Here is a 27,842-nt window from a genome sequence, read left to right as displayed (position 1 = left end):
TTCTGATTATCTGCCAGCGACCAGCTGTTTGTGCATGACGTCATTCCGACGACGACGTCGCCGGCGCCTCCTCTTCAGCTTTGATTTGGCAACCTCAATATGTCGAGCGATGTGATTGGACCAGCGGCCTTGTCTGTCCGCCGCACGCTGCGGACGTGGACTGCAGCACAGGGCCTCGTCACAGCCGGAGCCGGAGCGTCCGCCGGGCCACCGCGCACAGGAGGCTGGAGAGGACTACAGAGGCTGCAGCTGCCCCCCGAACCTGCGACTCTGTCTCCTTCTCAGGGAGCCGACACAAGGTTAGCAAGGACTTAGTGCTGCAAAGCCCCCTAAAATGTGTACCTATTTCTGTAGCAGTGATTTTCAACTTTACTGTCTTTATTTTATGTTTATCTTTGTGGAAAGTTTGTCTAAAGTCCTTGTTTCAGAGTGGATCCGTTTAAATGCAGTGCTGTAACATCTAACTTGGACTAAAGAAACTTGTTGATTTTGGGGAGAACTAAAAGAGAAAAAAAACCTTAAGAACTAAAATTTGCTGTAAATTATTTTTTTCTTGCAAGAAAGATCAAGAATCAAGAATATTTATTTGCAGTCTAAAACTGTGGTTAGAAACTTAGACTCTTTAGAATGAATCAGTCATTTTCATTGACGTGCAGTTACACAAGTACAATGATAATCACCCTAATATGGCAAAAATAATATTACAACATTTGAGTCCAACACAGTATTAAACTTCAACTTTGTTAGCGTCGAGAGTTACTGCAATGTTAGCTCTTAATTTTGCACAAATAGCTCTTAGTGGAGATTCAATTTTAGCCGGGCTAGTTTTATTTTCATTCTTCTGTTTAATGTCACTGTTGACATTTTTTTCACCTCAGCTAATAGGTGAGGTGAAAAATAATACTAATACTGATTGCTTCAAGTCTGTTGGATTCAGATACATCCTTTAGCTCCCATAAGGGAGACAGGATTTGCTGTAGCCTTGGCTACATCTCTCAGTAATGGTCCAGATAAAAGCAAGACTGATTTTAGGGATCCATATTAAACTGACCAGGTATTGGAACCGTAAGTTTAACTACACAAAGTGTTTAGTGTTTTTGAACTAGCAGCTTCAGAAAGTTAAAGTAACTCTAGATTTTATCTACCCGTATCGGGTTTCATCAGGTGATTTAAATTATTGTAGCAGATAATAGCCAATCTCTCTCCCCTGGAGCTGAACAGCGGAAATTACTCATATTCTGGCCTGAGGGTCATCTCACCATGAGTCATTGCAATCCAAGCAGATTTGTTGAAGAGAGAATGAGCTCCTGAATGAAGTCTGTTTGAAAGGCTTTCTGAACAAATTATTGCAGCTGGACAAAAGAAAACATGATCTGTAGTTCATTTAGAGGATAAATGTGAGTTTGTGACACATAAAAGAAACAACAATGAAAAATTCAACCAAAGGACTTGAAAATATCCGACATTTTCTTAAAATATATTCACCAACAGACATAACATTTTGACCACCTGAGAAATAGTGCATCAGACTCTTGTAGATTTACTAGCTAGTACTACGATGGTAGCACTATGACATTTAATCTGTCAGCTGTCAGATGGGGCTTCCATGTATTGGACTGTTTGGTCAGCAGGTCAAATATTTGCTTCATTAGATTGATATATGGAGGATTTGGAGGCAAGGTCAACACCCCAAACTAGCTCCTAATCTTTTGTTATCTCCTTTTGATTTATGTCAGGGTACATCATCCTGCTGAAAAACCACAAAGTGCAATGACACCTTTCAAAGTAATACCCACATGCGTGGCAGGATTCAGAGTAAAAGCATCACACACATGTTACAACTAAAACAAAAACTGCCAATGTGGGGGAGTTCTGACACTGTCATGGCAATTGTTGGTGCTTTTGGTGGCGGTATGGGGTCAGCATTAACTCCCTGATGAGTTTGAAGCTTTTCATCCCACTACCCAAAAGGCTGCAAAACATTTCTGTCTAAAACAACATCCACACCTTCAGCAATCAGAGGACTTGGACCCAGTCGTACACCTCAATCTTGCTTCACCTCATCTTTGAGTACAAGACCTTCATCCTTCTGTGCCATGTTGAAGAAATAATAAATGATGTTTATTATTATTAAAAACTAATAAGGATACAACTAGAAAAAGTTATATCCTAGTCCTGTTAATACCCTAACAACTACAATACAAACACAAAATCCTCTATATTTGAAAGTTTCTGAAGATAAATAAGTGATATTTGGTCTCCCTACAGATGGATCAGAAGGTGGAATATGTTACAAAATAAAGAGGCTCGAAAATTTCTGAAACCTAATAATTAAAGACTGTGTTGGTTTTCCTTCGAACTTTTTGTTTTGCAATTGGTAGAGAGGAGGACTGGTGTAGTATTGATTCCTGTAAAACAAGAGGAGCAACACTTTGTGGTTGCTTTTGAAATATAAAGAGAGCATTAGATGTTTTATATAGCTCTTCTGTGTATTGCTTTTTTTGTTGCTAACTTATTAACTAGGCTTCAAGCTAACATTTTTAAAGCTCTCAAAATACGAACCGACCTTCTGAATGGCTGAAGCAAATGTTATGTAGAGAATAGGTTTCCTGATGGTAGTTTTTGTTCACTTAATGGACATAAAAGCTCCAACCTGAGAGAAAAAAAAAGTACATATTGATCAAATCCTCTAACATATCCAAGAGTAATCTTTTAACTTTACCTACTCAATGTGGCTTTCCAGAATTAGCTCAGAACAACAACATAGTTTAATTGTAGAAAACATATCAAGAAGTGTAGAATATGATAGATTGGCCAGTTAAACGTTCTCTAATAATTCAAAGTGGAAATCAAAAGAAATACCATGAATAAATGATCATTCGAATCAATCAAAAACTAGCCATAGTGGCAAAGTCAGTGAATGATTACATTATGATCAAAACCTAATTGCACGTTGAGCATTATAACAACTTAATGGTGCCTCTGTGAAGGCAAGCTAATGGAAAAGTCTCACAACACTCCAAACGATTAAAAACGTCAACCAAAGTAGTTTTACATTTTGGCAAGTAGCAAATTAAGCTGCCTCTTCTGAGTAGGGAGCTGCCTATGGTGGCTCACATATACAAAGACACATGGTCATGCTGCTTTATGCTGATGACGAAATGCCCTTTAAATTACTGTTTTTAACTAAATCAAATAAAAAAGTTGTGAGGTGACATCAAATATGCTGTTTTTGAGGATAAATAAAGCAATGCCAAGGAAATGTGAAATGTGTGAAATCTGTGTTTGTCAGGGCGCTGGAATAATTCTTTACAGGTGCCAGAAGTCTGTTGACTCTGCAACATAGATGTGAAGCTTTTCATAGTGGGTTACACAAATAAAAAAATAGCTGAGAGATTTACAACCCTAAACCTTCAGGCATTTTTTTTATTTAAACAGAAAACATGTGAGTTTGCAAAAACAAAAAATGCAGCACACCTGATATTCCCATTCCTTTACTTTCTGTAGATCAATAAGAAATTAGAAATGCATTCCTTCAAACAGAATTCAAATCATTATGTGTCCATAAATATAATAAAACTTTGAGCTTTACTGTCTTTAAAAATACATGCTTGGTATTTTGAACTCAGCTATATTTAGCAACGTGGAGGTTCACTCACTGTTTACACAATATACAGCTCAGCTAGAAAACCCTTATCTGCATCAAGTCGAAACAAAATGTCAAATCACACTTCAGCTGGAAGCTCGAAATACTTTGTTTTCAATAAGGCTTTTCAGATAAAATTGCTTCAGCTCTAGCAGGTGATCTCTGTGAATTGAAACGATAGAAAAGTTTATGCATATCAGTTTAAAAAGCAAACCTTTGATGAGTCTCACTGATGTAATAAAAACATTAATTCCTTTTTAGCATGTGGCTGATTGCTTTATTAATGGCATTAGCCAAGTCCAGCTGTAAAATTTAAATCCACATCTCCAAAAAGTTTGTCAGCTGCATTAATAAAACACAGTGGACCAGCACCGGCAGATGACACGATAGACGCTTCACTCTTCAATAACATGGACTCTGCGTCTCTACTTTTTCTCCAGATAATACCTTGACTTACTTTAATCTGAATTGAGGATTTTCTACCACTGAGCAATTATTTTTCTTAGCTCGGAGAGGACAGCTGTGATGAAGTTTCTGGTTAAGGCGTAGTTTCGCATACGGTACGTGACAGCTGTAGCTCATTACCTGCACACGTGGTCGTTAAAGTACAGACTCCAGTTGCAGAACAAGACTTTATCTCTTTTAGTCGTACAGCTAGAGGAAGGTGCACAGTATCAGGGATGATCCAGCATTGAGAATTGTAAGGCAAAGCCCAATTTTCCCTCCTCCTCAACTTTCTGTTCAAATGTTTGCACACAGAACTCTGTAAAACCTAATGTTCTTTTCCCTGGCTTTTTTTTCTCTGTGGAGAAAAAAAAAAGCTTGATAGTTGTCTGTAGGACAACTATCAAGCAAGTAGTGTTATCCATGATTGTGTGGGTTATAGAATAAAATTTGGTCTGATGTAATATTCTATTTTTAAGAGAAACAGATTAAGCCATCATCAAAACAAACAGTTTATATGACCCCAGGAAAAATGAAGTTTTCCTTTTTGATTTGACAGTGATATAACTCGTCTTTTTGATGACAATCTAGTGTATTGAGATGCCACTCACAGCTGTGCTGTTGCCTTCGATGAGCCTCACTTGACTTTCATCTCTTTCACTAGTTTCATCTTTGTTCAATTGCCCAAAGACATTTTATTTTCTCTTAGATAAATCATCTAGCACATCACTGTTATTCAGTGTGCTCGTCTACGTGTCTGGCCATTTGTCTTGACTGCTTTTTAATCCAATATAAGCAAAGAAAGGCTGTGAACCTTGGAGGCAGAGCACTCTGAAGCAGATCGAAAGCTTGCCAGATTATTCTGAACAGACTGAAAGCCAAGCTCTGCTCTGTTAGAGACCTGGAAGATGCGCAATAAATGATCGTTTTGCAGACGGGCAGAAACTATTTCCAACAAAGACAGTACAGATTCAGAATTGCTATAATTTCCTATGGCAAATCAATGTTTCTCACAGCTCCAGTCCGTTTCTTTTGTGAGGCTGAAGACTTTTCTGAAATATCTGCTCTGTCTTTATCTGCTGAACATCCACTATTTGAGAAGCCATGATGTGAAATTTTGGAATGCCTCCTACAGTGACATTTGGAGCAGGAAGATGAAGGTCTAGTGGGAGGTGTGGGCAACACATAGATAAACTCATGCCCACATGATGCCCTGTTATTTCTACTTTCTCTCTCCATGGTGAACCTCTCCACAGCCCCAGTGCATCAACTACCGTCATTCACAGAGAGCGTGAAGGGCTTTTGGTTAAGCACTTTAACCAGCTGAATCCATGCAAACATGTAAATCCAATGATGCACCAAATCCCTGATGCAAAACTAAGAGGGTGAACTGATTCACACGGGAGTGAAACTGTTCAGTAAAATAATAAATACCTAACTAAATGTAAAAAGGCAATCTTTAATTACATAAACTGCACCACAACATATGATACCATATACATACATATGTATCATTTCCTCTTTTGCTCAATCAAAGGCATTAAGTAAGGAATTCAGAAAGCCAGAATAAAAACACCCTTTAGGTCTCACTAAACAAGGTATAGTGTATCATTTTTGGCTAAATAGTGCCCCCTCATGAGGAAATGTCTCCTTGCACTATTAATAGGTCAAACAATTAAAACTTTAGGGTTTCATCTCTTTAATCTTTATTTAGAGTAAGTGATAAAAACATAATCTAACCAAGAAAAAATGTTTCCAAGAACAGTTGTTTGTACAGTGTACAGGCACAACTTCATTGTGGAAATAACCCACAATGAGAACTACTTACATCATCTATTCCTCCAAAGATGGATTCCTGTTGAAATCTGTTTTCCACACTTTACAATCTATGCTACAAAGAGATGTCTATTTACATCATAAACTACATGAAATTACATCCTAAACACTCCGAAGTGGGTCTTTTTTATTGGTGCGTTGAGTGCTGCGCTGAGGCTCAGTCCCAGAACCAGACGAGTGTCTGCAGGGTCAATGATCCCATCATCCCACAATCTGTAAAAATAAAGCATCTTACATTGTTGGCCAGTTCTCATAAATGCACAGTGGTTATTTATTTTCTAATTCAGTCAAATTCCTTCTATTAATTCCTCAAAATAATTTTCTCAAAAATCGAGTGGTGCCCCCACCTATTAATTTTGATCTAAATTATTAGTTTATAATTGTCTGAAGCCATTATAGTTATTCACAGCCAAAACTTGACAACAAAGTCCAGGCTTTCCCTCAGGCTGAGCCAATACAAACCAATCAGTCTGAACCAAATGTTCTTAATCTTATTGATCTAAACATAGTGCTTACTGCAAAGCAGAGAACTGATTTGTGTGTTTTTTTTTGTTTTGTTTTTCTTTACAGGGGCTTTGTTAGCATCAGGCAGCATCAGATTAAAACATAGAGCGCAAAATGCAAGGCTTGTACGCCTTCATAAAAAAAACATTAAAAGAACAGACATGTTCAAAAGTTATATTAAATCTGCCCATTTAATAACATATGTATTGATTCAAATAACAAAATCTTCTTTTGATAAGCTCCAGTCTCACATGCACACTGATCAATGTCCACAGGACTAAATGAAAAGTAATTGGAAAAAAAGCAACAGGAGCCTTAATGGAAATAAAACAAATTCTTGCGTCACTTCTCATGTATCAACAGACTGCCTTGCTTGGGTCCAGGATAAAACAGAATTCCAAGTACTGAAAATATTTCAAAATAAAGAGAAGCAAGACAGTTTTGTCAAATATTATTATAGCTTCATATTATTATATTATTATAGTGAGGCAGGTTTTGTTGGTGAGAAAACAATACCTGTCTCAATACCTACCTGTCACAGGTATTGAGACAGGTATTGATTTCCAAACAAAAAGAAATAAATAGAACCATCGTGGAGGACATGGTTCTTTTTCAGTACACTCGTGCCTCATAAATGTGATGTGGCTTGACCAAATCTCACCTGGCACTGGAGTAATATGGACTGCCTTCCTCTTCAAACCGACGAACAATTGGTTCCTTCATGGCAGCCTCTTGTTCAGCTGTGAACTGTGAATAAATTGTGAGAACAGAACAGGACAATGAAGGCGCTGGAGGCATTTTAAAGGTTGGTCTGAATTATTGAAGGTGAAGATGAAATGTAAAGCTGAAAGCACACAGCCTTTCATTTGTTATGAACGCTGCTCTTGTCCGCTTGGAAATACTGAGCCAATTCTTCTAAAGAAAAAAAAAAAATCAAATAATGAAAAACACTGAGGACACGCAACAGCTTCCCACTGCTTTTAGTTTAGTTTCAAGGATGAAAGGGGCAAGCTGTGGATCTGAAAAACTTTCAAGCAAAAAATTCAACTAAACTTAAAACTAAACTATGTAAAAGGAAAAAAAAATCTTCCACATATTTGGTGTTCTGCTGCACTTTTAAAAAATTGCCCAAGTATTTAGTCCTTTCTATAGTGGCCCATTCTTATTTGTGGGTTAGTAATCACCTATGCACTGCCGTTTCTGTTCAAAAACACTTGACAAAATCCATCTATTCTATTTTTAAATCATGACCGCAGATGTTTCTTCCCTTCTCTCTTGTTGAAGCTTCTTATAGCATGACGAAATGCAGACAAATTAAAAGTATATGAATACTTTAGTGAGTTTAGTCAGTTTCAACAAAATTTCTGACATGCATTTTTTCTTCACCCAGGTTCAACTAAGAGTCAGAGCTTTGAAAGAATTTCACAAAATACACGCTACAGTTCAGTGTGCTATTTTTTCTTTTTCTTTCAGATGGCTTACACATCATTAAATTGCCAGTTTCCACGGCACAGCTGTGTCATTGTGAAGCAATTAATGCACTGTTAATACACCTATAACAGCAAACCTGAGACAATTTAATTACAGCCACTTAATGTCTGCACTGTTCTGGATAAGGCATCACAGTTTCACTTAACGCTGATCTAATTTTATTCTGTAGTGATTTACCATCACTGGAAGAAATGTGCCTTTCATAATGTTTATTCTTTTGGCAGCAAATCAGCCACAGACAATTTATGGCTGCGAAGAGAAGGGCAGATTTATGTTAAGGTATTACCTCCTTTCCTTCACGTGTCCTCTGATCTTTAGTGATGGTGGCCAGGACTGTCGCCGCCTGCTCTCCTCCCATTACAGAGATTCTTGAATTGGGCCACATGTAGAGGAATCGGGGGCTGTGAGGAAAAAAAAAAACAATTATAAATTGAATTGCAGTCTTTTTAGTAAAATAACACCCTGAATCTTGAGTAAACCGAAAATTGTTTATTTACAAATATATGAAACACGTTAACACCTGGTTAAAAGCATAAAAAATAGGTTATCCTAAGTTACACTTTCTAATTGTTGTTGAATGGTGTATATAACTAGTTGCTAATTTGCAAGAACACAATCTCTCCAGTTTTCCTGAATGAAACACTTGAAAGCAGACAGTGTTCGTGATTAGCACTGTGGCTATTGCTGCTAAATTTCACAATAAAAATCTAATTTGTGATGAAAACAAAACTTAACTTCATCCATAATAGTTACATAGCAATTACTTTGATAAAAAATAATACTTCATTCTATACACAGACCCCCAAGAAACAAATTGTGTGTAGTATCTTGATGACTTTACAAGAACATCTCAATGCCTTTATAAATTATTTTTTGCTGCATTAAACAACAAACATCATTAAAACAAATATTAGCTTAGAGAACATAAATAAATGGTGCTTACATAACTCCATTTATAGGAGAATCAAACAATGGTCATTGATATTAAAAGTAGAAAATGTTGATATGTTTTGAACATATACGAAATGATAAAAACAAATCTAGATGAAGTTCTTATTGTATGAAATGCAAGTTTAACAAACAGCTGATATTTTAAATGTCTTGTCTTTATTAAAACAGTGCAGTAAGTGTATTTTCTGCATTTTAGATGAAAATAGTATTTCATTCCCACGAAGTTTTTTTAATTCCTAAAAAAAACAACTGGTGTTGTGAATTCAGCATCCCAAATCCAACATCATGTCGCAGTAAATATTTATAAAAATGTCACAACAATTTCAGATGGAAAGAAAATGTTTCTAAGGACATGTTAGGCTCACTGGTTTTAGTCTGTTCTGTCATTCAGAAGCTGGAAACAGCTGCTGACTGCTACAGTAATTACAGCTAAAGTGGTTGCTCCCTTGTTAATTTTTTTACGTTGCTACTGTGAGGCATTAGACAAGCGTTTTACAGTGCCACTACATTTTCAAAACCAAAAAACTTGAGTTCGAGAGTTGTGTCGGAGTTAATTTCCATGACAACAGACTGCTGTGAGGAGGCACCAACCCATGCTGCACTGAGCTGCCTCTGGTTGGTGTGAAGTACCAAATGGGAAATACTGGTGGCTTAATGGAAACATATTTTCTGAGCTGTTAAGGTGGAACGATGGTGCAAAGGAGGTTCTGAAAATAAATATTTCACAACAAAAACAGCCTGTTTACTCAAATTTAGAGTATGTTGTTCTCATCCTACCAAGCTGACATCAGAAATCAGCTTGTGTCAAATCAAATCATCCAGTCTTTCCATTAACTAATGACTGGCCTGCAGTCATTAGTTAATTTAAATTTCAACATATTGTGTAATTAGACTGAAATAACAGTCTTGGCAGTGGACAATATTACTGAGTCATAATGAATTATTCTCAGTTTCACTGATCTTTAGAAAGTTAAAGTGAAGAAACGCAAGAAGGTACATCATGCTGAGTCATGTCAGCAGTTCAATCATGCTGTTGTTTTGCCTTTGTAGTAAAATATTCGCAAAACCATGTTTAACACAAACTCCTCTCCACCAAGCCCAGGGGGGTGTTGGTTTGTTTGTAGCTGTTTTATTAGCTGAAGTTGCATGGGCAGAACAAAAAACTGAAAGTGCATCCATGAACATTTAGCCATGTTCATGTGCGACACTGCAAATGTGTCGCACATTTTGCAGTGTGCAACTGCAATTTTGCAGTTGCTTCATGGCTCATTTTCTTCATGTGATGTTTGTGGTCCTCTTGGTAGCAAGGAACAAGTTTTTATAGTTTGTGTACTTCATTTTAACAGATTTATAATATTTTATTTAGTTTGATTTTGGTTTCTGATTCATAAAACTTTTCTTTTTAGATGCCAATTTATCGATTTTGAGATTTAGTTTTGTTTTATTATTGAGTTTATTAAAAATTTTTTATAAATTTTGCATTACCTTTTTGCTTCTGGTCTTAATTAATCTTTTGTATTGATTTTATTTTATTTTTTTTAAAATCTCAATCGTCCAAGAATTGCACATGAAGGTCAACACTTCAAAAACAATGCAATATGATAGAAAAAATGTTACACAAAGCCCACTGTATAGAATGTCAATGATTGCTGATAAACTTATGATTTGTAGACAAACCTATTTACCAGATATGAAATTATATTCCTATAATCTCCAGTTATCTTACTTTTTTCTTGATGGTTTTCTAAGATGAAATAATAAAGCAAACCATAACTGTGGTGAAAACTTAAGATGACTGAAAATGTCTTTGGCCTTTAAGTGATTCCAAGAAGAAGGTCTTTGTTCATAAGAAAGCAACATTTCCACATGTATGTAAATGAGGCATTGTGAATATGAAACCAGTACAAGAAAGGGAACAGTTTTTAAAGGTTTTTTGCTTCTGTATCAAATCACCCAACCCAACAGCAAGAGACTACTTTATTATACCTGTACGCTCTTCCACACATGCCGTAATTGCCTGCACCGTAGGAGCCTCCAATGATAACTGTTATCTTTGGCACATTGGCACAGGCAACAGCAGTGACCATCTTAGCTCCATCTTTGGCAATACCTCCAGCTTCATACTCCCTTCCCACCATGAACCCTTAGGACAAAAAAATAAAAAGAAGAATAGTTTGCCACTGCAAAACAGTGCATCAATATTCCAAAAGAGGAGGAAAAATTTGCACCAACCTGTTATGTTTTGAAGGAAAATCAGAGGAATGTTTCTTTGGCAGCATAATTCGATGAAATGGGTTCCCTGAATAAAAATATTTTTTTTTAGTTATTACTAATAGGAGAGCTGCCAAGAGGTAAAATCTCAGCTATGTATCTTCATTCCATTAAAAGTCTTGGCATCTCAAGAGTAAAATAAGTACATATGTTTCAAATAAGATGCTGCATCAAATATAACTGTATGTCTCAAGCAATAAATAAAATCCAGGGATGGATGGATACACCAAAAATTATTTTCAGGTACTATCTGAACAATAGGCCTTCAAAAACTGACCAAATAACCCAAAACATTCCCTGAAAACTGAGCTACTAGCATCACTTTTAAATTAATATTTTTATATATTTGACATATAAATAGTGAAACCTGAAAAAAGCTGCAGTATTAAGGAAGTATTTTAGTTGAGAATTTACTTGTATTCGGTTGGTTCATATCAAGAATTAAACACAGAAGAGTTAGAAGCTCCTTAAGAGCCAAACAAAATTCAAGGCTGCTCTGTCATTATTTTAAACACTAATGCTTTATTTGGGGTAATGTTTTAAGAACTTATTTTGGTTCGCTCGACAGGGAGATTTCACTGCATTCAACATTGCACACAACTTGTAAAAAGGAGTAAAAAGCAGACAATTAGCAGCAGTTGTGTGGTAAGTCTTTGCCTAAGATCATCTTTCTATCGCCCTTACTTCTTTTTCTTTGCACAAATACCTGACAGATATGCTTTTCAATCACCCAACACCTTGTATAATTGAAGCCTAGACCTGTTTAAAGCAATGACAGTGTGTCTCATAAATGAATCTTGAAAACCAGGTGATGTATTGATTTTTGTTGAATATGCTCTCCAAGCATGCTTTCTCCACACGAACCACTGTCGGCCCTTTTTTGACAGTAATTACTCTGATGAGACAGCCTGTCTCGAGGAGACCCGACAATAAGAAATAGAATAAAAAGTCTTTTTTTTTTCAGAAGTGAAGCTTGTAATCTAATTTAAAACCTGTTTCAAAAAAAAAAAACAGATTTGACTCATCTTTTTTTAATCCTGCCGTGAAGTTCAGCTCTGCTCAAAGCAAATTGGCTTCCAAGTTAACTGAATCATGCAAAATGACAATTATGAATGTCCTGTGGTTTCAAACTCTAATGCTATTATAATAGCCTTTTTAGAGAACTTATTGGAAGACAAGTGGAATTTAAAAGGTTACTTTATGAGAGAAACTCTGCAGCTCGACAGTGAAGGGTCAATGCAAAGCACTTATGAATGCCAAAGCTTCTGCAATACAAGCGAAACATTCAGGCATTCTTTGTGAGCAGCGAATCTCTGAGGTCATCCTGAACCATTTCAGGATTCTGCTTTAAGACCTTGACATTTTCAGGGTGCATAAATGTTATATTGCTCTTTTTTCAAGGTGACACTCATATTATTTTTTAGTTCCAAAGGACAAGTACCTTTTTTGCAGACTCTGAAAACAGGACTCCATTGTTGCCAATAATTCCAACAGGGTATCCAAAGATTCTTGAGAAGCCTAAAAAAGGCACAAATTAGATATTGAAAGGTGAGGCTGACAGAAAAAGAAACAAAAAAAAAACAACCTGCACTGTAGAAATTGAAAACAATACCAGCCTGTATACCTGTAACAAGCGTGTCTCCATAAAATGCCTTGAACTCATCAAATTTACTGCCGTCCACAATTCTGGCAATAACCTGCAAACGAATGAATGTGTCAGCTCATAGAGGTGTGTAACGAAATGTCAGAAAACAAGGCCCTGAGGCAGAAAACCGAGCTGCATTGGGCAATAATGTCACAAATTTTACGAAACCTGCTTTATTAAAGTGATTTGGCCGCATGCTGTGTTGGGCTGCCTGTTCCTGATAAAAAACAAGAGCCCTGTAAATAAAAAGGAGCAGCTGGTTGTTCCCAATACCTAAACAGACCGCCAATGCTGCTCTACACCACAGACGCTGTGGCATTGCTTGAGTTAACAATAATTTCTGCTCCTGAGTTTACATCAAGTATCAGAGTCTCAGGAGAAGACAGAGAAGGAAAACAGCGTGACTGATACCAAACAGCCACAATCAACTGAAAACCTGAACATGACATCTCAACATTGTTCACTCTGAGCCTTTAAAGCCATGTCTGTGTGGCTTTACAAAGCTTAGAGTTAGTGCTGAAATGAGTAATTAGATTAATCGTAATGAATCTATTTTTTTTAAATAACTAATACAATAATCGGCTAATTGTTAACTGCAGAATACAGACTAGTAATTAAACCAAAACTGCACAAACATTCATGCATTTTTAAGTTAAGATAAAAACAAAACCTTCTTTGTCTATAAATATGTTATACACAGAACTCCTCAAGTGAAAGAAATAGTTTCACTCGGTTCAAGATCTGTAAAAAAATCAGGAAAAAAACCTTTAAATGTATTTCCAACATTGTATAAAAAAGCTTAAGTGATTAAACAAAAATCTACAGAATGTGCCATGTTTTTTCATCACATTAATTGTCAGAATAAAGAATAGAATAATTGATTTCTAAAATAATTAATTGTAGCCCTATTTAAGATTAAACACATACTAGTGTGTGGTGGTTATAATTTGTTTTATTCTTTCCCTTTAATTAAATTGAGATCTATTCAGCCTCAATATCTAATTAGCATTCGGAGAGGAGCTCTGGAATGATTTTTACTTCATTATGTATTCCCATGTAAGAGCTCAAAAACAAAGAAAACCTATCTCACAGTCTAACGCCTGAAAGACAAATCATCACATCAAAGATCATCTTTTCTGTAGTGCGGTCTGAAAAGGCCAATTACCTCTCTGATATCAAAGTTGCGTTTCAAGTTATCTCCAACTATCCCGTAAAGCTCATCTGAGGGATAAAGGGGGGCTTCAGTAGGTTCTACAGTAACCTGATAAAATAAAGTAGACACAGATGTAATAGGCAGTTCAGGCACAATTAGGTGACCATAATTAGCAATTACAGGAATCGTTGGATTGACCTCAATGTTCTTCCTGTAGTTGAGACTTCGGACCGTCTTCCGAGCTAAATGGAGTGCGTGGTTATCATCTAAAGCGTAGTGGTCTGTCACGCCAGATTTTCTGTGAAATTGGAAGCAAACCAATCACAATGGAGCTATTATAGAATATAAATCAGTGGTTGAGAAATGATCATGAAGATGAGAGCAGGTGAAATATGCCGCCGTCGATGCAATCCGATTTGTTTTTGCTATCAAATAATTTCAATCAGGGAACAGAACACTAACACTAAGCTGAAATTAGAAATTGCATCGCTGGTATATGTGCAGTGGCTAAAACAATGTTAACAAATATAAATCTAAATGCTGCATTCATACTTGCAGTGCAGATCAGCACCACCAAGATCTTCTGCAGATACTTCTTCCCCCGTGGCAGCTTTTACCTATCGAAGAAGGAAGTGTTCAGAAAATTAAACAATCACAGAAATGCTTTCCACCCTTCTCTGCAGCCAAGATGCTAATTTTATAAATGAAGAGATTTTAAGTAATTAAAAACACTTTTGAGTTTTTCTGAATAATTTGCTAGTTATCCTCTCTCCCATCACCATTTCAGTATTTTGGGACAGGATCTTTTATCCATCTTGTACATTCAAGTAAAATTACTTGCAGTAATTGTACATAATCTACAAATAGTTTTCAAGAAAATTTGGTCATACAACTCTAATCTGTAATGTCCATTCACAAGAGGTTGCGCAGAGTTATTTTAGATAATAATCTGTCACATCTGATAAGATTCAACTGAATCAAACACAGATCAGAATAACAATTAATGGAAATTAACGGTGTAATATAAAAAGCATTCAACAAATAATATTCGATTAAATCTAACTTTTAGAAGTATTGTGGTTTTCTCATTACCAAGACAATACTTCACTCTCCAGAAAAATAGACTGACAGGTACAAAGTGAATGAGCCAGTAGGGAGTTGTGGTATAAAGGTTTGAACTACCCCAAAGCGTATTAGCAGCATTTATTTTGTCCATTCAGTCTTCTAACTCAAAAACAAACAGTACCAAGGTCATGCTTGCAGAGGCATGCCCAACAGATGCAGAATATATGGGCAACTTGCACAACGCTGCATTCATTATGATTCTTATAACACAGCAGGTGTTAAAGTTACTGAGAGAAATGAAAAACAATCTCCTCACAGCGTGCTTCAGGTCTTAACAGATGAAGTATCATTTTCCATAACTGCAAAACAACACCGCACTGTCAGACTGGAAAACATTCAGGATGCTTTAAGGGCACAAGCAAAGATAGGAAAGGACATCTTCTTAAAAGTTTCACTTAAAGGTCTTTGATAAACTTAGATGAATGTAGAAGAGCACATGTGTCAAACTCCAGTCCTCAAGGGCTGATCTCCTCCAGTTTTTAGATGTACCACAGGTACAAAACAAAGCTCAATTACCTCCTCCTTTTTTAGATATGTTTTGCAGAGCTTATCTACACAATAAGCTAATGATCTAATTATTCTGTTCAGGTGTGGTGCAGCAGATGCACATCTAAAAGTTGCATGTCACTTGCCTTTGAGGACTGGGATTTGACACTCCTTCACTCCTGTAGTAGACTGTGCCTTTGCACTGTTCTATCAATTCCAACATGCCCTCTGCTTCTCTACATTCTGGAAAAAAGAAACGTGTTCCCAACCTTCTCTAGCTAGTATGATTTTTGCTTTATAAGTCAGTTCAACAACTCTCCAATGATAATGCCTCTTATACACCTATGGCATTAGTTTATAACAGAATTCTTTGGTTGCTGGACATTTCTGTCCTTCACCATTGCCTGCCTTTGCTGCTCATTTCATATCAGTCTGCTAAAACGGAACATTTTGTACGGAACATCCATCAATTTGTACCAGTGAGTCCAGAGCAGCAATGACACCGGGTCTCTTGGAAGCAATAACTTAAAGTATATTTCATTTCAAATGTCATGCAGTCACATTTGGTCCAATTGAATAGACTAACTGCACTTAATAGGACCACCTAATATATATTTCTGGTGCCTGAGACACTGAAGCCCAAAAAATGTGTAAAGTAAAAAGTAAAAAAAAAAAAAAAAAAAAAGATAAGAAAATGTGAGTGGTAATAAAAAAATGTCATCTTCAGCATCACAATTATATATTTTCCTCCATTATTATGTGTTTATTGGTACAAAATGAAAGAATGCAGGGATAAATTAGAAATCTGTAGGTATGAGATGTTGACATAAATTCACCCAGAAATGACCTTATACACTGTTTGCTTTTATAACAACAGTCAGGATAATTTCCTTTTTTCACATAGGATCTTAGGGTACTTTCACCCAGTAGGTAAAAGATTATTTGTACCCATATGCAACCCATGTCTGTCTTCTTCATGGTTGTCTGTATGGCAAAAACACAATCTTTTTATTTCCCAAAAAAAAAACTGATTTGTATCATTTCCATGTATGGCATATGCAAAAAATATCTGGTTTCAGCAAAACATCAGAATTGAGCATAAAGAGCTGCTATGTGAACATAGGTTTAGTCGAACCTTGGTTCTTCTCCTATGTCTCACTTAACAGCAGCTTTTAGGAGATGGTAAAAATTTCACATCAACTGGATGTATAAAGCAACTCATATCAGTGAGAATGGTGTAACCTATAAATTTGTTATTATGGGAATCTTGTTCTAAATACATGCAATACATTTCACTAAAAATGGCCAACCAGCATAGCTATGCAGAAAGTTTTTGCTGCACAAATCTTTTTTTTTTTTTGGTAAATTAAACCAGTGCACATACTCTCACTATTTCCAGTTTTGTGAATGCAAAAGCTGCTCAATCATTCTGTCCAGCTGGAATGGGAATTACAAAATCAAATGTGATGCAATGAGAGTATGCAACAATTCACATAGTTCATCTCATGTTTGCAAAACAGAAAGGAAATGAAAAATTTTCCAACCAGAGGAGGTCCTCCGAGAAAAATTGTTCCTTGCTTTTGCACAATGATGCTCTCGTCTGCCATTGCTGGAACATATGCTCCTCCAGCCGTGCACGAGCCCATCACAACGGCAATCTAAAAGGAAATAGGAAGTTAAATCTTCACCGAAGCATCTATAATGCAGAAACATCCCTTCCAGCTTGTTTGAAGTACAATAATAAAAAAATTGAAAAATTGTTGACTCTGGCATTATTTTTCTCTATGAAAGTTTCACTTAGTAGTGCGTTTAAAATGTGATACATTGCAAAAATGATTCACAACACATTGCTTTGGTTTTAAACCCTAAAACCAAAGTAATGGCTTCCAAAAAAGTTCTGATTTCACAGCTTTGACTCAACTTTTTTGGGGATGCTACATCAAACTTGTAGTCTTTCAAAGTTTAACAACAAATGCATATAATTTTACACACACTTTTTATCTTTCAGCAGGCAAAAATTACAAAAAAGAAAGAAAAGCTGATGATGTGTAACTGATTAATCTTTTTTCTCCACATTTTTCTCCTTTGAAAATATTTATAAGTAAAAAAAGCAAAATCACTGCCTTACTATGCAAATCTATCTAATCTCTCTCTTTTTTTTTTAATAAAAACCGTTTCTAAGAGCATGAACAAATCTTATGAGAACATATTTTAAGCTTCCATGACAGAAAAAAAAGATTCTTGAAAATATTATTAGGGGATGAAAAGCAAAACTCCCAGAATGAAAAGTGAAATCTGAAATGTTTCTAGACACTGTTGATGAATGACCATTCAGAACGGTGACTCAAACATTCAATGGTTCTCTTTAGTAGATTCAGTGAAAAGAGCTGAATTCAATAACTGAAAAGATATTGCTGAGCTTAGTGCTGCTACTTTGGAAAAAAAAGACATGCTGCTTTGTTTGTTCCTGTTATTACATATATGTTGTTACTTCAAAATTGTATTGCAAGAAAAAATACGTTTCCTTCAGAACAACAACAAGAAGTCACAATTTCTCCATCTGTGCTCTAGATGCAGCTACTAAGACTTAAACCATCATAAATGGCAATATATTGAGTAGGTTTGCAACAGGCTATGCATATAAGGTAAACAAAGGGAGAAGATTGATTTCAACATTGTTAAATTTGAGCTTGTCAAATAAAGCCTCACCTGTGCAATTCCTTCTGAAGACAGCCTGGCCTGGTTGTAGAAAATGCGTCCAAAGTGATCGCGGTCTGGAAAGACTTCGGCCTGTCTGGGAAGATTGGCTCCTCCAGAATCCACTGAAGGGGAATTCAAAGATTATATATTTGAATATTTAGATATTCTATCAAATTTTGGAAAAACAGCACAACTATGTGCACCTCTTGCTAGTCACCACCAATAGGAGAATTGTTTTCAGAATACAACATTCAATTCTTAACTAAATAGTGAAAAAAAGTGTTTTTGACATTTTTGTATAATAAATTTTTATTATGAAATTGCTTTGACCCAAATCAAGAAAACGTACCCAAATAGATGCATGGTAAATGGTTCTGCTGAGCAATTTCTTGTGCACGAAGATGTTTTTTCACTGTAATTGGGTAGTATGTTCCTCCTTTCACGGTGGCATCATTTGCAACAACAACACATTCCACCCTTGGAAAAAAACAAAGCTGTTTAAATTAATCATTTGAAAACTGCACACTGTCTTGGAGCTTGTCTTCTTTCATTAAACAGTCAACAAATTATTGTGTTCATTACTTTTATTAAGGAAAATATCTACAAAAACGCTTCAGCACTCACCCTGAAACCCGTCCTATCCCAGTAATCATCCCCCCGGCAGGAACATCCTCTTTTCCATACAACTCATATCCTGCAAACTGGGAAAATTCCAAAAAAGGAGTCCTGCAAAAACAAGAAACAGAAGCTGAATACTGATCATAGCTGATTTTTAAGTGTAGATGAGAAAATGAAACTAACATAACAAAATGAAATGGTTATCTTTGTGCAAATCAGATGTGAGCCAATCATTTTAAATTGAACTAATAGGCAGATGATAATACCCTGGATCCAGCAGTCTATCTATTCGCTCTCTTGGCAACAACTTCCCTCGAGATGTGTGAAGTTTCCTTGATTTTTCTCCTCCACCTTTAGTAATAACAGCATATCAGATTAATAAACACTGTAAATTTATTTTCATTGTATTATAAAAGCAAAACAAATAAGATGTAAAAAAAAAAGTTAGCTAAGGTCTCTATTTTTTTGTACCTAAGACAAAATTGAACTTATTATTAAACTCAAAGTAGTTTTAGTAGAAGACTAAACGCAGTTCTGCACAAAAGGTTTGGGATCAGATGAAAATGTTCTTGTTTCCTAGGAAACATACATTAAATTAGTCTGAATAGTAAAAATAGCAAGGGACCAGGTCAGGAAAAGATCAGTGCTAGTCAGTTATGAGTGTTAAGAAATAACATTTTAATGGAAATGATGAATGTCATCTTCAATCCTTTATTTCATATGAATAAATTAATGTTTATTTCAAATAACAAAAATGAATATAAAAAACACAAGATGCTCAAAAAGTTTTCTTTTTGCTTTTGTTAAAAAGGACATTTGCAAGTGATTTAAAAGTTTCTTGCTCTGTACTTTGTTATGCAATGTGTAAAACAAAAGTCACGCACAAACAGTTCATCTGAAGGCTTAATTTTCACCACAAAGTGTGCTTTTCCTGGTACTCACCCAACTTGATTTTCTCTGTCCGGTTTCTCAGTTCATCTACCAAAACTTTCATTCGCTCATAATTTTCCTGTGAATGCAAGGCAAGGTAATCAAATTTATATAGCATTTTCAGCCAAAGGAAACTCAAAGTGCTTGTCCATAGCAGTTAAGAACAACATACATCCAAACAAATTTAGGTCAGAAAGATTTGAAAGAAAAGTAAAAAAAAAAAAAAAAAAAAAAGCAAGGATGTAGTAGGCAACAACAAATCAGCAAATAAAAAGAATCTAAACCTTGTTTTAAAAGAGTTCAGGTTGGGAGCATTCCTGCAGTGAATAGGGAGCTTATTTCGGATTTTTGGTGCACTAAACCGAAGGCAACTTCAGCATGTTTTGCTCTGACTCTTTGGATGGTTAATAGGTTTGATTCAGACATTCTTAAAGGTCTTAATGGTGTTGAGAATTGAAGAAGATCAGAGATGTACTCTGGGCTTTTACTTGTAAGTGTTTTGTAAACCCTTCTTGAGATTTTAATTTTTTCTTTGAGTAACAAGTAGCCAGTGCAAGAACCTCAGAGTCAGACTGATATGCTGCTTTTGTAAGGACTCTTGCAGTGCCATAAGAGGTCATGATAGAAATGTTGTTTACACACTTGGTTATTGAAAAAAAATTGCCCAGAAAGTGCAAAGCATCAAAGATATTTAATGACTAAGCTCCCATATTTTTAAAAATCAAAATTCTGAATAATGTTATTCCACAATATAAATTTGGAGTTGTTTTAAGCGCGATGCACATCTGTATTTTTTCCCTGAATAAAACTGAAATAGCAAGGACGTAGTGTTTCCTTCAGTAAGTCCAGAACAAGCTGGACTGTTCAAGCTACTGTAGTAGATTCAAGAATAAAATGAGAGATTACTTGTTATGCTGCTACATCTCGAGCAAAACTTTAATCAGAAATAACTGTCTTTAGTGACATCTAGTGTCAGTGTTGTGCCTCTACACCAAGCTAAGTGTCATATGAACATAATTTAAATACTGTCATTGTAAACAAAAGAATTCACACGTGTACACATTGAAACTGCAACCTCAACAATGTCTACAGAAAGATTCAGGCGATTCTTTTCAAATGATAAAACACATTTCGCTTAATTTTCAGCAAAACTTTAAATATAAAATATGTAATCCATGTAAATCCCACTCCTTTTCAATTTGGGGAATTACTTCAGTAACAATAATGTTCTTAAACATAGCTTTGAGTGTTTCTGTCATATAACATTCAGTTTCTGCTATATATTATGAACCATATAGAATACAGTTTAGGTAGTTATGCATGTTGCCAAACACTACTGCAACCTGACCACGGTGCCCAAACTGAGTTTCAACCTCGCCTGGTTTAACTCGAACGTAACGTTATTTCCCCAGTTAAGCTAACAGGCTATAGCAACAGGCTAACCTACCTGATATTCGGAGGAATGTTTATCAGGTTGGGATCCGAGCCGAGCGACGCTGTCAGCGTAGTAAGTCCGTGTACAAGGCAGTGGTAATACCCTGCATCGAAGCAACAACGGCCTCACGTACTGTAAAAGCATTTTAAAAACTCACAAATGGGCAAAATGCTAACTTAGCTGCTAGCTTGTCAGCTGTAGTGGAGACAATCTTCTTCTGTGGTTGACGTTTTAGGGCGGAACGTTCTCCGTCGCCACCTGCTGATAATGAAACGCATTTATTCAAGTTTTTATTCTGTTAAAATAAATCAATTGTTTTAACAGGTTGATTGAGCGACTAAATCATGTTCAGTAGCTACCAGATCAAATATGTTTATGTCAACAAAACGACTGAAAATTAAATATGTATTTATTTCCTCCCAAAAAGTGCATGTGAAACTAAAGGTTAAAGAATATCCAGTTTATAGAAACACTCATGTCATCTTGAATGAAAACGTCTAGAAATTAATATTAAAGAATAATACTTTATGATTAATGAAGTATGGAACTGAAGACTTTATGGCTTAATTTATTAAACTGTATTCTATATGGTTCATAATATGTAGCACAAACTGAATTTTATATGTCAGAAACCCTAAAAGCTATGTTTAAGAACATTATTGTTACTAAAATAATTCCCCAAATTGAAAAGGACTGTTCCCCACAGCTCTTGTACTACTGTGGGGAATAATACTCAGAGAATCACGGATCAAGACTGCCACCATGTGGGATAAAAAGTGTACTTCAACTGAGCTGATCTCCACTCTTCATACATCTATTGTCTATACCAGTAGTCTGGAGTCAAGTATCCTCCAACTTGTAGATGTATCTCTGCTTTAACACACTTGATTAGAGTGTGTTAACTAGAGTCATTAGCATAACTCTAGTTGCTAATTCAGTCATTTGATTCAGGTATGTTGGATCAGGAGTATGTCTAAAAACATGACACTGGACCTCAAGGCCTGCATCTGAGAACCCCTGGTCTATACTCACTAATCCTCAGAAGGTCACAGAGGTGCTTATGCCTGTCTTCAGAAGTCTTTTGGCAAAGAAGGCAGGATATACCTTGCACAGTCCATCACAGAGAACTAAAAACAAAAAGAACGAATACATTCATATCTCACCAGTTCTTGGACTTTTTGAACATAAATAACATGGAGAGAGTCTACACATGCATAGGGAGAACATATAAACCCTTGACATTCTAGCTGCAAGGCAGCTAGAATGTAGCTATGATAAACTGATATTGATAGTAGCCTTGACTTGTGATGATGAATCATAATTCATAATGTGATAAAGTGGACTTTAGTATGATACTTTGGAGTTTGGAAAGGTTTGCTGTCTCATTTAATACTGTAACTCATTTTCCTTTCATTTGAAGCTATGAAGAGAATTTAGTTTTTTCTTGGAAGTAAGGGTATCTTCTTTATTCTCTTCTTTATGGGAGCACAATAACTTTTTTTATCTTAATTTGTTGTTTAGAACAGAATTTTATGCTTTTAAGGGGGTGGGAAAGAAGCTGAAGCATCCTGAACTTTGAAAGCATATTAAACTGTTTTTAATTGAAAAATATGGTCTATTATTTATTTGGTGTAACAGATAGTCTAAGGCAGGCTTAAATCATGTTTTGTTAACATTACACTAATTTCACAATCTGTCTTTGGATCTCTCCACAATGTACTCTGAAATTTTAAACATTTTACAATTTTATTTTATGCTTCAGCAGTTCTCAGTTCACACAAAAAGGCCATTTTCTTACTCAAAAAATGGGAACTAAAGTTGGATTTAAGTGGGAATCAGAGTTATCCTAAAAGCGAGGGGGAAAAAACTAATCTCTTCTGACCTGAGTGCTTTATTTGAGCTGAAGTACATTCTGCAGAGTGCAGGCTGAAGAGCATTCAAACCAAGAGCTTTTAGTTCATTTGGTTTAAAGAGGCTTCTCTCCTCCAACACTCCCACCTATTCCACTGGCTTGCATAGAAATGTCCATGACCTCCACTCAAATGGCTGCTCCTGTTTTCTTAGGGAATATCAAATCCTCCACTTTGTGTGTGAACTTACACCCTCTCACTCATCCAGCTCTCTGTACTTTTTTATGATCTCTGAACCATTCACAGCAGTGGCCGTGAAGTGACTGAATAGATTTGGCTTTACAAAAAGCTTCTCTATTGCGATAAAAATGGATATATTAAATACTTTAATAACTCAGAGGTGCAAGAACATGACTGAAAAATACAAATGGCATGAAGCATACAGTATACCTTTGGTTATAAAATGCATATAAACTGTTTGGTCACAAGTGTGAGATCCCTATGTAGGGGTGTTAGTAATTATTTTGTATGTTTAAGTTCAAAAGGTTACTTTTTTTATTTGTACTTATTTTCTAATTATTTTACAGACTCTGACATAGTGCTAGCTCAAGACCAAATTATTAAAAGATGGCAAAATTTAACATTGATTTTGAGAGGGGTTGGGATTGCAGGTAAATTACTATCAATATCAGTTTATCATAGAGCGAGCTCACTTTGTTAACATGCAGGTAAAACAAAACTTTACATAAAAAATTAAAAATAAAATCAGTTTGCATTGACTAACAGGGTAAGTATATAATCCATTAAAAATTGTAGCTTCAGAGAAGATTTTGGAAAAATCTGAAATTCTGACTCTTGTTGACTAATTTCAGTTAAAGTATCTATGTTAAAGATAGATAGATATCTAATGTTTTGTTTGTTTTTTGTTTTGTTCTCTTTTTTTACTTTTAAATGTACATTGTCAGTAAAACACATCTGTACAATATTTATACCTTAGAGCATTTTCAAAAATTTAAGTCTTTTGAAAAATGCACCCACGAAAAAAAAAAAGAATAAATTTCTGTTCCGCTGTGTGTATTTGAGTAAATTACACCACAAGAGGCACAAAAACCGATACAAATAATTGAAACATTCGAGTTACATTAAAGTAGAAAGTGGTTCAGTCTGTCTTGCTTGGACCTCCTTTCCTGCTTCTCGCTGGTGTTAACTGGAATGATGGTTGATGATGGTAAACATTTTACTTGTATAACAGGGTTAACTGGTACGAGGGTCTCATTTAAGTCTTTCTGCCTGTTAATGATTTTTGGTGATGCAACTGTTTTGCAGGAAACGTCAATGGACAGGGGAAATCATTGTAGCTTCCAAACTATTGTTTTTTTAAATCAGATCTTGTCTCGAATAATCGCTGATGTTTAATTCAGGAAATATCAACAGAATTTGATATTTCCAGTCTTCCTCTCTCCTCTTCATGAGCGTTTTATTGTTGCCAAGTTCATTAAAGGTCATGTCATATTTTCATATACAACTGAAACATTTTGTTGAAGCTGTACATAATGAAAGCAAACACCCTGAAATGAAGGGATTTGTCTGAAAACATCAAGTAAAAAGACAGATATGAGGAAAAATAAAACATTTTGTCTTTCAGAAAATCTGATCAGTTTCTGCGCGATATATGATGCATATGTACTTTGAAGTTTCTTTAGAGAAAGGGATCGTGTATTTAGGATTTAAACACTTTAACAACTTACAAAAACCGCTCTGTTAAGTCAATCCAATCAATGCAGTTTCAGTGAAAAATAAACACCGTGAAAGCAGCATGTTCCATCCTCTCTTCATATGCAGCTTGTAAAGCTCAAGAGTCACTCACTAATCACCCACTAATTAACACAAACACACAGATGCATTCTCGGTGTGAGCGAGTCCCTCCCCTGTCTTTTTGGATCAGAAAGCTCTTATCTGTCTCATTTTGGAAAAAGATAATGATGCTTGCTCTACAGCTCAAAGCTCATTAATGTATGACACAGCCCTGAATGTAGGATATCAAAGAGATGTACAGAGTGTGCCTCCCCACCCACTAATGGCTACAAACCCATTAAGAAGCTAAAGCAATGAATTAATCATCAGTTATCCTTAGAACAGATGAAAAGTGCACGCAACATCAGCCTTTGTGCAATCTGTCCCTTTAAATTCCACAAAATTAGAAAGCTTCTCACAAACCACCCTCACATTACAGGATCACCCTCAGATCAGATAAGCTGAAGGGCATGATATCGTCTGTCTGCAGTGATTTCTCTCTTTTCAAAGATGCAGCGTGAAAACAGAAGCATAAGAAGGAAAATTAGTAAGTCAGACTTGAGAAGAACAAAAATTTTCAGAAATAATATACATGATAAAGAATGACTGAAATGTCCTTTAGCAAAAAATACAGCATTTGAGATGCTCTTTCAAAAAACAGGGAAATTCTGCTAACATTAATTTATTTTTGCTTGTTTCATTGAGTAATTCACCTGATTCATTTTTTACCTGTTTACAACCATGTAGATCAAGAGGCAGAATCCGTTATGCTCAGCCGAAGAAAAAAAAAAACACACCAACTTTTGTGACACACCAAAAGTATTCTGCAATGTCATAAACATGAAGTAATATTCGTCCGAAGCACAGGCAGCATCATTAGAGACATGTAAATATAGACAGTATGGGCAGTATGGCATTAGGACTGTGGGCACATTATTACCTGATTTTAAAAAAAGGAGTGTAGCTATTTAAGTTGTGCCCTGAATGGGACTTCAGTCGGGTAGCCTCCACTCAAGCCCATGTTAAATTAGCACAGCATGCATGTTGAATGAGAGGAATCAATATTATACTAAATTTGAAAGAAAAAGTTCCTCAACATTATTTTTACGGTCTCATTGGTTCTCCTAAATAAGAACAACATGCAACATTTCCAGTTTATTTTTCTTCTTTTTATTTTTGGCCTTCCAGATCTGCATGTGCTTAAGTAATATCGTCTGGGTTCTCATTTCTGTTTTGTGATGTCCATCTTGTAGGTACAAAAGAAATAGCTTAGCTTGCATAAGACACAAGTAAAATTGCCATTCCATCAAAAGGTAACATATTTGTTTGTCTGAAAAACTCTGAAAATTTGTATGTTTCTAGGATTAATTTTAAACTTGGGCGAATTAAACTTATACATGTTGTTAAGCAATGTTGCATTGTTGCCTCTTAGTTTGTTTTTTTTTTTGCACCTTAAGAACTGTAATGTCCAAGTGAATAAAAAAAGTTGCTGCAGGGCTGAATTTATTATTATTATTTTTTTTGTTTTGCTAATCTGTATTTAGAAGGGGAACTTAGCATAAATGTTTTGAACTGATGTGAGTGTTCACTTGGCTGCCTCCTCAATATCTTTTGTTGTGGATCTCCACAGTGTGCTGTCAGTGTTTGAAAACTCTGAATTAATTAATGAGCTGCTTTGTTAGCCTTCTGAGGTTATAAGAGAGCTGGAATGGGTAAAGTGGCACTTTACTAACATTATTCCATCACGCTGTAAGGTCATGCCTGCAGTTGTTGGGGGTTGCAGAAAGACGAGACAGTTGACACTTTTCACTTTTCACTTTTCATAAATTCACTTGACAGTTTTAAAACATTTGAAATATATTAGCTAAAACAATATATGTGGCAACACATAAAAGCTTAAGGCACATTGTGATTATTTCCTGTTTGTTTAATCCAACTCATGTGTTTGACAGTAAAGTGAGCAATTTGCATGCTGCAAGTGCTCTCACTATTTATTGTTGAAGTAGGGTTGCTTGTTCCCACATTGCATTCCAACCTTTCCTCCTTCTCATCCACTTTTGGCTGTTTAAAGTGCTCACTGGAGAACTGCAGCAGGAGTATCATTCACTGTAATGGCAGAGCATCCTCCTCCACAGCCCTTACTTAGATCACTTAGTCCACTTTGCTAGTCCAGTGCTCAGTGTTGCATGAACACAGCACGTTTACAATAGGGGGTTACAACAATTAAAAAAGCAAAATGTATATTATAAAGAGAAGCAACTAAATTATTTGTATTTTTTGGAATATTATCAATTTCAGTAATATCAGAATCATAGCCTTATGTAAAAAAAAAAAAAGCATGGATACATAAAGAGAAAGGTGCAATCACTGTGGAAACTATCCCTTGTTCTAGGGTTTTGTAAAATAAAAAATGAAAAACAATTTGAATTTGACATCAAGTCCACAAAAGTCCTCATGAGAGTCTAGTGAGTCTTTAATTACTATGTCCTTGCTTGATCAATGGATTTAAGGAAAAATAGCAGCCAGGTGCTGATAATAAAATACGCTTGACTGTTTGGTCATCATCCAAATGACTAACTCTATAAGAGCAAGAGGTTTGCCAGTCTGGATCATACAGCTGTGTGCATTAACACAAGACAAAGAAGGAAGACATCAGCAATGACCTTAGAGAGGAAGTTCCTTTTGCCCATCAATCTGGAACAGTTTAAAAGGCCATTCCCAAACAATTTAAAGTCCCCCCAAATATTATTCACAAGTGGAAAACACTCAAGACAATTGCCAATCCTTCCACCTGAAGGTCAGGCTGTGAAGTGCTCAGAAAAAAAAAATTACAATCCAAAAGCTCCATCTCATACTCTACGGGCGTCAGGTTAACATGTTAAAGCTTTACATTATACACAAACTAAATAGCTGTGCGCTAAAGATACTTTTACAGCATGAGTTTGCAAAGGTTCACTGGACTC

At 35.8% G+C, this 27,842-nt stretch overlaps 1 protein-coding gene across 1 annotated transcript; it reads right to left on the bottom strand.

The window, feature by feature from the left end:
- Nucleotides 1-3,478: 3,478 nt before the first annotated feature.
- On the bottom strand, nt 3,479-21,447 carry mccc2 (methylcrotonyl-CoA carboxylase subunit 2). The gene is made up of 17 exons (XM_055039424.1): nt 21,248-21,447; nt 19,813-19,879; nt 19,137-19,221; nt 18,877-18,978; nt 18,602-18,729; nt 18,262-18,374; nt 17,097-17,210; nt 14,494-14,558; nt 14,140-14,239; nt 13,954-14,049; nt 12,768-12,840; nt 12,585-12,661; nt 11,105-11,171; nt 10,859-11,015; nt 8,208-8,322; nt 7,092-7,177; nt 3,479-6,139 (listed from the first exon to the last, which is right to left on the bottom strand). The coding sequence occupies exons 1-17, from the start codon at nt 21,377-21,379 to the stop codon at nt 6,022-6,024; spliced, it is 1,695 nt and encodes a 564-aa protein (XP_054895399.1). The 5' UTR covers nt 21,380-21,447; the 3' UTR covers nt 3,479-6,021.
- Nucleotides 21,448-27,842: the final 6,395 nt, after the last annotated feature.

This window comes from Poeciliopsis prolifica, unplaced genomic scaffold (genome assembly GCF_027474105.1).
Source record: "Poeciliopsis prolifica strain line A6 unplaced genomic scaffold, Auburn_PproV2 SCAFFOLD014, whole genome shotgun sequence".
Classification (NCBI taxonomy): Eukaryota; Metazoa; Chordata; class Actinopteri; order Cyprinodontiformes; family Poeciliidae; genus Poeciliopsis; species Poeciliopsis prolifica.
Note: the sequence above shows the minus strand (reverse complement) of the source record. Positions and strands in the feature narration are given on the sequence as shown.